We start from the raw sequence: 11273 nt of genomic DNA on the forward strand, positions 1-11273 counted from the left end.
GTTTCTCTGTGTAGCCCTGGCTGTCCTGGAACTCACTTTGTAGACCAGGCTGGCCTCGAACTCAGAAATCCACCTGCCTCTGCCTCCCGAGTGCTAGGATTAAAGGCGTGCGCCACCACGCCCGGCTTCATTGAACTTTTTGTTTACAGATTTTTATAGATGTTATTGCTGAACCTTTTTAGTTCATTTTTCTTCACTTAAAAATCTTCAATTGACAAAAATCAATCGTGATTTGAATTACCTTTTTCTTGTTTTAATGAATGTGAATTATAAAAACTAGATAGTTTTGGATTCTTTGGAATTTTCACCATTTCTTTGTTTTGGACTTGGATTTTAGAGAGTTACAAACTTTTGGAGAAGTCCCGTTGCCTCGATTATTCATTTATTTTGTGCTTCTGTGTTGGTATTTGTGTTGTTGAGTTAGAGTAGACTTCTGAGGTTTCTGAAGGTTGTTCTTAGTTAACAGCCTTTCTTGAGAGCTCATCCTCCTGTGCTGCCTGGAGAAATTTTAAGCAAACAAATGAAGCAAACACTTAACTTTGTAGCTGTTATATAGCATATACCAAGAACATAAATGAAATGAAATTGTTTTGCTTATGGAAGAAGCATACCATAGGCAAATAGTGGCAGTTACCTACATGTTCCCACAGTCTCTCACCTACATACATGTCCCAGCACAGTCACTCACCTACATGTCCCTCAGTAGTCACCTACATGTCCCCTGCACAGTGTCTAACTCCATCTCTAAAGGCAATACTTGAAACACCGAACTTTACACTTTTTCTAGCCAATTCTTCCCTTCATTTGTTGACTGCCTTAAAAGTTTCCACAACATTTTATCCTCAGATTGGATGACCAGGTGAGGTAGTTATTAAAAATCTTAAATCTTTTTTTTTTCTAGTAAAGATGTAAACTAAATAAAATCCATTGTGTTATCTTAATGGTACTATTTTGAAAATCAAATATTTTTGTGGTTTTAAACTTTAGCTACAAGAATGCCTAGAAACCTTATACTGAAAACAAACAAACATATTACTTCAAATAAAATTTAACAGATGGTTAATAAAATATAGCTCAGAACCCAGTGGCTCAGCATCAAACCAAGCACGGGAAAAGTTTCCTTGCATGAAAAGATATCTTTTGTTTTAAAAATTCTTTTTCTTCTATATAAGGAGTAAATAAGTGAAGCTTTGAAAACCAGTTTTGTTAAAAGTACAAACAAAAACTTGAAGATTTTAATTTTAGTGAATATATGTGTGTGCATACATACACACCACAAATACATTGCATTCCCAATGGTATGCCTAAGGTAGGATCATAGGTAACTTTGTATAACATTACTTCTCTTTGTTACTCAAAGGGAGTTTCTCTGCCCCTCTATATGAAACCCCAGTCCATCTTCTTCTCTTTACTCTTTGATAGCAGAAATAATTACAGTTACTTAAGTTAGAAGACACAGTGGAGTCCCTAATTAGAAGTACATCCTCAGCATATCATGGGTCAACATTGTTTTAAGCTTGCACCACAAGCTTGAGCTTCTCCCTCCCTAGTTAGGTGCCTGTACTGGCAGGCAGTGCTGACGGCAGCTGCTGTCCCCACTGGTCGGTTGCTCTGACTGTCCACATCACACTGAGAACTGAAAACGAGAGGGAGAGGGAGAAAGGCAGGCAGTCTTCCCCCTCACTCCTTGGTTCTGAACTGGGTATGTGGTTAGGGATGACCTGTGCTGTTTCAAATGGCTTTTAAGAGTCCTTCACTGGAACTACACTGCCTGTGACAGTCCAGAAAGGACAGCTCTCCCTGCAGCTAGCCAGTCTCCTGACCCTGGAGGGCTTCAGCCTGCCTCTCTCTCAGGCCACTCTCTAGTAGTGACTGTGATCCCTGTTCTTCCTTCCCTTTCCTCCTCTTCTCCCTTTATTCCTCTCCTTGTTCTTTCCCAGTTTGGCCTCTTCTCTGCATGCTTATCTTAGTACTTTGGGTAAGTACTTGACCCCCGACCCAGTGCCAAGGGAGGAACCTGTTTCATAAACAACATTTTGACATGAACTTCACAGATCATGCAAGTCACCATGTAGTATATCCCCTCAGTGGCGTTAGTTCCTTTAGGGGCTGTGCAGTACCACTCTAGAGCTGTGCAGCTGCAGTCACTGGGGTACTCAGAAGGGTGTCCGTTGTGTCCACTGTGCAGACTTGCTCCCCGAGTTCTGCTGCCCTGCCTTTCACCTTCCCCATAGAACTGGGGCCCTGCTTTGATATCCCATGCCCCCTCCCTCTTGGGGTACCTCAGGGTGATAACCACTATCTTTATCGGATACTGATCTAGCTGTAGAGAATGCACCAAGCACATCAAGTGGTCCAAATGAAACCTTTCATTCCCTTTAGGTTGAAAGGAAGGCCTCTTCCCACACCCCTTCCTCTATGGCAGACATGAAAACCAGCACAACTCTCTTCAAAGAATCCCTGCTTGTGCAATGTCTTTCTGCAGGGTGTGTAGGCCCAGGAGTCATCCGACCGGTTCTCAGACACTTTGGAAACTCGCTGCAGGGCATTCCCTCTCACAAGCCATGCTAGTATCTGATTGCTAATAGGATCTCCATGCCTCTGTTGAAACATCAGTTTATTAAAACATCTCACGAGGACGATAATAACTCACATATCTCTTAGCCGTGCATCTCCTCTTCTAATGATAGGCTGCTGTAATAATGAAGCACACGGAAACCTAGAAACAGTGTCTGAGAAAACAACCTCATTCCTTACACAAGCCACAGAGAAACTCTAGCTTTCTCAGCAGACTCTTCTGTCTTCCCTGTCAATGTCCATATTATACGTAGAGATAGACTGGTGAGAAGACGAGGCTGGCCTCACTTGTAGATAGAGTTGCTTTTCTTCAGACTAGACTGTAAGTCTAAATTTTTAGGTGTCCACCTTCCATGTTAGCACATCTGTTGGTGTGCTTGTTTGGCTCATTTAAGCATCAATGTTGTTGAGACTTTCTGGGTGTAATTTCTTTTTTGACATTTATAAGAGACACAGTCTCACACAAACTCCCTGTTCTTCTCTGTCTCTTTGACCCTTTGTCACCTCTTTCACAGTGATCCCAAGCCCTACTCTTGTGCAGGCATTGTGTTGTAGATGTGTTAGTTGGTACTGACTCCACAACCTTGCATTTTGATCAGTTGTGCTTGTATGTAACAATCTCTGTTTGTTGCAAAGACAAGATTCCTTGATGAGGGGTGAAGACTACACTTACCTGTGGGTACAAGGACAGGTCTTTATTGATTGTCGTTAGGATTATGCTAGTTTAGTAGCTCAAGAGGTTGTAAATTCTCTAGCATCCATGATTTCACTAGTGCTTGGTTGGCTAGGATTTCAGTACCAGGTATGTTTCTCCTCTTGTTGATTGTTCAGTTAGAGAGCTGCTGGCTACCTTTAAGGTATGAGCGACTACTGCACCCTCAGGGCATCATGCCACGCTGGCTGCTGCTGTGGATCATGGGCATAGTAGCCTGGTAGGACTGTTGGTGGCTTCCCTCCTTTGGATGCTTTCATGGCACCTTCTGGTATCATGAAAGTTAGTTCTCAGGGAGGAGGCATCCGTATCAGACACCTCAGGGTCTCTGGGCCTTGAGTCCAAGTGCACAGTATCTTCAGCAGTAGGGACTTGCCTTCCATCTCTGGGAGAAAGCCAATGGCAGTCGCAGTAAGCTGTGTTTCAGGAGCCTCTTGGACAACTCTGACCAACAGCTCAGTCGAGGACTTCTCATGCGCAGTGTTAGGTTTTTGCTGGTCGATGTATGGCTCTTGTGGAGAGCATTATCAGACTGGATGGAAAGGTTTTATTTAAACTATGTATGTATATCTGTGTACCAACTTACATGCATTGTAGATAGTATTAGGTAGATTAGTGACACTGTGATTGCTTACGGCTTCTTCAGGCACCCTTGCTGTTATTTTACCCTTTCCCTCCCTCCTGTATTTAACTTCCCCTCCCCAGTTAGAGGCACCCCGTTTTTCCCGTTGGCTCCTTCAGATCCCTTGATTGTTTTCTCAGTGGTTGGGTAAATGCAAGTTGACTGTCTAAACCAGATGTCTTTGTGGGCTAATTTTTAAACCTGTAATGACTGTGGTTAAGATAACTGCAATGCTTATTAACACATGCAGCTTCCTTCAGTCTGTTTCCAGCCCCCTGGCTTCTGTCTACCAACAGAGACTCTCCTACAGTGGTATCCCCGTTTATCGGATTTGGGGGAAGCACAAGTCTTAGCCATCACTGTAAAGGATCCATTTCTCTAGGCTATATCAGCTCAGGAATATGCATATGGGAAGATTTTAAGAAGTGATATTTTCTCCTTCCCAAATTAAAGTAGAATTATTGAGCCCAATAGAAAATCTTAAATTTTATGAATATACCACCTATAGAAACACGAGGAAAATTGTGATAAAAGTATAGCCTCAGAGAAACTTTTCTGGTCTTTTGTTAATTTAATTTCTGTAGGATGTTAAATTACAAAACACAGCCTCAGGCATACACTCTTTTCTTGTCATAGATTCCCAAAGGGGCACCACCACCACCACCACCATCATTCCCAGGCCACAGATGGGAAACAGGGGCTGAGGGGCAATGGCTTTCCTAGGAGCAGGAGGGGAATTCGCAGCAAGGCTAAGTGTAGGGGGAGCTGACACTCTCCAGTGTAAAATTGTGGTAATTGAGCATGAGCAATGGGTGTTTCTTATTCCCAGCTTCCTCTTGTGTGGCTGTGGGGGTCCTCTCTCTGCTCCTCTCTGAGTTTGAGATGGAAAGGAGAAAGCTTGCCCTGAGCACTGGAAAGCCTTGGGGGACCTGGTTCATCATCTGCAGGTGAGGACTCCTCTGTGTCCCCCGAGATTTCCTTCTTCCCTCACAAAGTACTCGTCAGTACTTTTCCCAAGAGTCTCTGTGGTTAACACTGTTAGGCAAACCGAGATGTTGTTCTAAGGGGCTTTTGTCCAGTTCCTTCACCTTTTCAAGTTTAAAACTGTAGGGCTGTGGTTAGATTGAAGGGCGCACTAAAGAAATGGGTAGATGAGAGTACACAGCTCGCCCCATATAGCACTTTTACTGATAAACGCACAGTGAAGATGCTCGGGAATTAATCTTCCCCTACTTTTATTTCCTAGATAATATGCATGTGTCACTGGCAGAGGCCCTGGAGGTTCGGGGTGGACCTCTGCAAGAGGAGGAAATATGGGCTGTATTAAATCAGAGTGCTGAAAGCCTGCAAGAAGTATTTAGAAGAGGTAAGTCATTTCTTATATTGCATGCTGAGTAGCTGAAAAACAGGGAACCGTAGTAAAGTAGATTTCTGTTTCAGTGTTCCTGCTTTTGATAGTTTAGAAAAAAATGCCTTATCATGTTTCTCAGACCTTCAAAATTCAACTTGCTCGTATTTATCTGAACACACTGCACATGCCTGTTTCTATACCTGTGGTTCTCAAAAGAAAAGCACTTGCTATTCACTGGGAGCTTATGTTTCAGTATACAGAATAACTAGTAATAAAGTACTGATATAAGCAAATATAGCTGTGGCAAGTGCTGTGAAGACAAGGCCTTCAGTGACTCTGAGATCACAGGGCAGGAGGATTTGACTTGGTATAGGGAGGAGAAGAAAGGCTTCCATGCAGTAAGTTTCCCCAGAGCTCAGGCTTGAAAGAAAAGTAGGAGTCGATCCTGTGAGAGGGAGTAACGAACAGGTTCCTGCCTGGAGAGGAGCAGGTGCAGTCCTGTTGCTGGTCCCTGGGCGACGCTGACTGAACAAGCGGTTCTGTGCTTCCCTCATGAGTGGTTGCTTGGCCCAGAAGGTCGCCTTGTGTTTGGGAGCTTGAAGTCAGCCTTCAGTTGTCTAAACTATTTGCTGAGATGTTGTGCATTCCACGTGGTTGCCACCTGTGTGGACAGGGAGCTTTGTCTAATGGAAGAATGAGTAGATAAACCAGACACAATAAACATGACAGAAATAGGTGACATTGAGGGGAATAATAGTCTGCAAAGTGTGGGATCTGGCTGGGCAGTAGAGTCTCAGTGGAGCCTTGTTAATATGCAAATGCCCAGGCCCACGCCCACGCCACAGACACACTAAAGTAAGAGACTCTCAGGGCAGCCCAGGAGTTTGTGATGAGCCCTTGAGGACACTGATGCACGCTGCAGTTTGAGAACTGTCTTAGGGTAAAATTGCTAACTGGGGATTGCTACGTCTCGGGAAGACGTAGGGATGAGCACATGTAGAAGGAGAGTCCAGAGCAGATGATCAGACTGTTTGGAGACAAGGGCTCGGGACAAATGGCTGACTTTGCTGATACTGTTGATGATTTTCAGTTCAGGGAAGAACTTGAACGAAAAGTACCTGGGCCCAGCTATCGCAGTTTGTCATTCAGGGGCTTGTCCTGAGATGCTTGAAGATCTTTGCTTACAACCAGGGTTAGTCAAAATAACAAAACTCTTTTTACCTGAAATCAGTTACAAAACCTATGTTAGAGAAACACTGTTGTTTGTCTTGTTTACTTTTTCAGAAAATTTAGAATTATAGGCAGTCCAGAGTACAGAACATACAGCCATGCTTCCAAGGTATCTTACTCAATTAGCAGTTAACAATAGTCAATTAACGTTAAGAAACCTCTCCCTGTGAGGTACTGTGGGAGGGGACAAAGAATGGAAGGTGTCATTGTTGCCCCTCGGGCATTGATTCAGATCAGACAGATGCATGTGAGAAACTTATGGCTTCCCAAACAGGGTGCCAGAGGGATGACAAGCAGTGCGCACTACAGATGTTCAGGGAGGGACAGATAGCAGCTCTTTCTTACACCAACTGGTCCTGACTCACAGAGTATGAAGCATCTTGCCTACTCTAAGTACCCTAGGGGGTTTTTCCTTCTTTCAAATTTCATAATGCTGTCAGAGATTGAAAGCTTGTATTCACAGCCTTCGTCACTGAGTGGTGATTGTTGCATAATATATTGGCACTTTACAATAAAAGACATGTTAGATGTGTTGTAAAATTCACTGCAAGGCAGCTGTGCCTCACATACCAACGGGAGTCGCTAGCTGGACGACCCTCAGTGTAAGCAGCAGAGTAATAGCGGTAATGGGAACAAATTAAGTTTGGCCTTGTTGACTGTTGGGAAATCACCAAGGATCTTGGTTCTCAGTTGGGAATTTCCACTTGTTAGGAGGAGCCCAGTGTTTGTTTGAGCTACACTGTCTTCATGCTTGATAATGCAGCGCCATTTTCTCGCAAGCTTTCCTCCTGACCCCATACAAGAAGCTAAAGGAAAATGATTCCTGTCTGGTTAGCTCAGGATGGACTGTGTTTGATGATTTAGATATGTGCATGAGTGACCCTGGGAGTGAGCAGGAGGAGCAGATGGAACGAATGACCTCCATCCGTTTATTTTTCTGAAATAATGTCTGCCCCTCTTGGCCATCTTCATCTCTCTCTGTCCTTGTATGAACCTTTCTCTGGTTCTTGGTGGTGGCTTTCCCCTGTCACCTTGAGCCTGTTGCTCTGTGTCCTTCCAGGACTCACGTGCAGTGTGCTGCTGGAGTCCCATGACGGGAGTGGAAGCAGCACTTGCCTGGGGATTGCTGAGCAAAGGGCCAGAACATAACCCAGGTCTCCTTCCTCGTCATCTTTCTGGCAGCTTAAAGCCAAGATACTTGCTGCCGTTACTCAGAGGGTAATGATGCGGAAGCAAAGCCTTGCTGACAGATAGCATCTTCAAAGGGGTTTCTTCTTGGAAAAGGCAAGATAGGGAATTGTTAGCATTCACTTGTGACACATGGCCGTGGTGGTGGTGGTGGTCTGTTCTCCCTTTGTCCTGGTTTCCCCCTCATGTCATGTCATGTGTAATCTCTGCGATTACCGACAAAGTTTAGAGGATTTCTAGCCGTTGCCATACAATCCAGCTTTGTAATTAGTCTTTGGCAATTTGAAAAGAGCAAGTTCTTTCAGCCTCCAAGCTATAAATCAGCGTTGTTAATGATTGATTCGAAAGGTCTGTAGCCTTCTTACTTTGGATGTGTGAACGGTAGTAATTCTTGGGGATAGTGAATGATGGCAACAGCTTAGAGCATCCCTTTATAACCACTCTACAGCTCAGCACTCGTCCCGATCTGTTCTGACCGTTGCCACCTGTGACCTTCTTCTTTGCCATTTGTGACAGTGCGTCTCTTCTTCCTCCATCTTTATGTGGGCTGTACTGTAACTGAATATTTTTTTGAATATGTAGCAGGGATGACATTTTTGTCTAGATGAGTGGTTGTTATTCTTTAATGTGAATGTGATAATTGAGATGGATTTTCTGGAGGAATTTCATCTAGGGTCACAACACATTGTATCTTCCTAATTGGGAAGCAGAATTCTATGTGCAGGGGAACATATAAATATATATTTTTAAAAACCCTCAATTTCTTCTGCACACTGTCATAAAAAAAGTATCCATAAGTAGCAGCGATGAAAACTTAGAAATTGAAATTTTCAGTTACAATTTTATAGAAATGTAACAATTAAAATAAGAAAATTTAAAATATGAAAAAATGAGAAATAAACCGGAGGAGAAATAAGTGAAGCCCTTCATAATGAAGTTAGAGGCCAGAGTGCATGGAGCTGTGCTGTGTTCCTTGGCGAGAAGGCGCTTTACTAAAGGCCGGCAGATTTCTCTAAATTGATGGTGAGTGTACTTCCAACAGGCTGTGGTTTTGTACAAAGTGAGAGTGGCCTAAAATCCATACAAAATTCTCTGTGCTTAAAAGTAGCCAAAGCATCCTTGCAAAGATAGAAACAAGTGTTGAAGATCACATGTTGATCAATCAACATAATAGTCCAAAAATAAATCCTCATAGATAGTGAACTTGAACCTGGCTTTTGGGACTTTTTCAAAGCCTTTATAGTAATCTATAAGAAGGTTTTATGGACTGAAAAATTTCAAGTAAATTTTTATACAGTAGTTCAGCTTTCAAAAGACCTGGCCCTACCTGATCACTCTTTATTGTATCCCTGTTTATCTGCCATCATACTTTAGTAGATTGAGAGGACTCATCAGTTGTCTCTGGCATGCTACATCTTGTCTTGTATTTGTAAGACCAGAATTAACAGGTCCTTCAAGTTAAATGTGTTTGAACTAGATGAAATTGCCCTATTTGTTCCCTGGAAACAAACCATAAAACAAGAAATTAAATTTAATATTTGACATTCTGAAAATAAGTAGTGTAGGCTGTCTGACAAGTGTGTGAAGCCCTTGTAGAGAACAGGCGGCACCCTGTGCGCTCGCGCGCACGCACACACACACACACACACACACACACTCCTCGGCAGGAGGCAGTGGATCCTCACATTATTTTGACTTTATGCCGTCTAATCAGTTTAAAAATGTAGAGAGCTTATAGGGGAAGGATGCTGCTCTCAAGTCCTATCCCTGGTGAGAAATGCAACATCACCTACTGAGCTTGTTTCTGTTTTGACACTTAGGGGAATTTTTTAAAGGTTGCATAATTTGTATAGTAAACAGTATTATTCTTAATTGTAACAACTGAAAAGGAACAATTTAGATCTCATCTCTCACCTGAATTTATTTCTTATACTATGATTTAATTATAATTTGGGTAAAGTTGTTACTAGTTTACACTTTCTGACTTGTCACAACTCTTTTTTTTTGTCTTACTTGTAGTTTTATAAGCTGCAACAAAAGCACATAAGCATTATTAAGGAACATCAAGCCACATATACTGTATCCTAGGAACATAAATCCACATATACTCTGTCTTAGGAACATACAGCCACATATACTTTATCCTAGGAACATCAAGCCATATACTTTATCCTAGGAACATAAAGCCACGTATACTCTGTCCTAGGAACATACAGCCACATATACTCTATCCTAGGAACATAAAGCCACATATTCTCTATCCTAGGAACATAAAGCCACATATACTCTATCCTAGGAACATAAAACCACATATACTCTGTCCTGGGAACATATAGCCACATATACTCTATCCTGGGAACATAAAGCCACATATACTCTATTCTAGGAACATAAAGCCACATATACTCTATCCTAGGAACATAAAGCCACATATACTCTGTCCTAGGAACATACAGCCACATATACTCTGTCCTAGGAACATAAAGCCACATATACTCTGTCCTGGGAACATACAGCCACATATACTCTATCCTAGGAACATAAAGCCACATATACTCTATCCTAGAAACATAAAGCCACATATACTCTATCCTAGGAACATACAGCCACATATACTCTATCCTAGGAACATACAGCCACATATACTCTATCCTAGGAACATAAAGCCACATATACTCTGTCCTAGGAACATAAAGCCACATATACTCTGTCCTAGGAACATACAGCCACATATACTCTGTCNAGCCACATATACTCTGTCCTAGGAACATAAAGCCACATATATTCTGTCCTAGGAACATAAAGCCACATATACTCTGTCCTGGGAACATATAGCCACATATACTCTATCCTAGGAATATAAAGCCACATATACTCTGTCCTAGGAACATAAAGCCACATATACTCTATCCTAGGAACATAAAGCCATATATACTCTATCCTGTGATGAATTTGTCAATTGACATACAAATATGGATACGAACAAGAAGCAAGTCAGTTGAGCTGTGATACCATCTTTCCATAACAATGATATCCTGCCTGTAAATTGTAGTGATTCCCTCTTGAGGATAGGCTGGTGTGAACTGGTGAAATCCTGTTGGATGACCTGTACCCCTTCTCCTGAATTTGCAAGAAAGGTCTCTATGCTCAGAAACACAGGCCTGTGCTGTTTCTTAATGATGTGAAGCTCTTAAAATCAGACATTTTACAAGTATGTTTGAGTCACAGTTGAAAATCAAGCCTACCAAATAGAAGCATCCGACATGGATACAGTGTTTAGTGTTTTGGTGTTGAAGTTCAAAAACAGTGAAATTAAAAAACATTCCCCCACCTTGTGATCTGAAAATTTCCAAACTGAGGAGTTATCATCACCACAGAGCAGGGATGCAAGACTCACAGAGCAGGGATACAGGACTCACAGAGCAGGGGTGCAGGGCTTCACAGAGCAGGGATGCAGGGCATCACAGAGCAGGGATGCAGGACATCACAGAGCAGGGGTGCAGGGCTTCACAGAGCAGGGATGCAGGGCATCTCAGAGCAGGGATGCAGGGCTTCACAGAGCAGGGATGCAGGGCATCTCAGAGCAGGGATGC

At 42.6% G+C, this 11273-nt stretch overlaps 1 protein-coding gene across 1 annotated transcript in view; it reads left to right on the plus strand.

Annotated features, from left to right (window-relative positions):
• The window catches only part of Ptpn13 (protein tyrosine phosphatase non-receptor type 13), a 176285-nt gene that overhangs the window by 33867 nt on the left and 131145 nt on the right, over positions 1 to 11273 (plus strand). The window contains exon 2 of the mRNA XM_021162112.2: positions 5158 to 5277. Coding sequence (XP_021017771.1) covers positions 5163 to 5277 — 115 coding nt within the window. The 5' untranslated portion in view covers positions 5158 to 5162. The remainder of the gene's footprint in view (positions 1 to 5157; positions 5278 to 11273) is intronic.

Source organism: Mus caroli, chromosome 5, assembly GCF_900094665.2.
Source record: "Mus caroli chromosome 5, CAROLI_EIJ_v1.1, whole genome shotgun sequence".
Taxonomy (NCBI): Eukaryota; Metazoa; Chordata; class Mammalia; order Rodentia; family Muridae; genus Mus; species Mus caroli.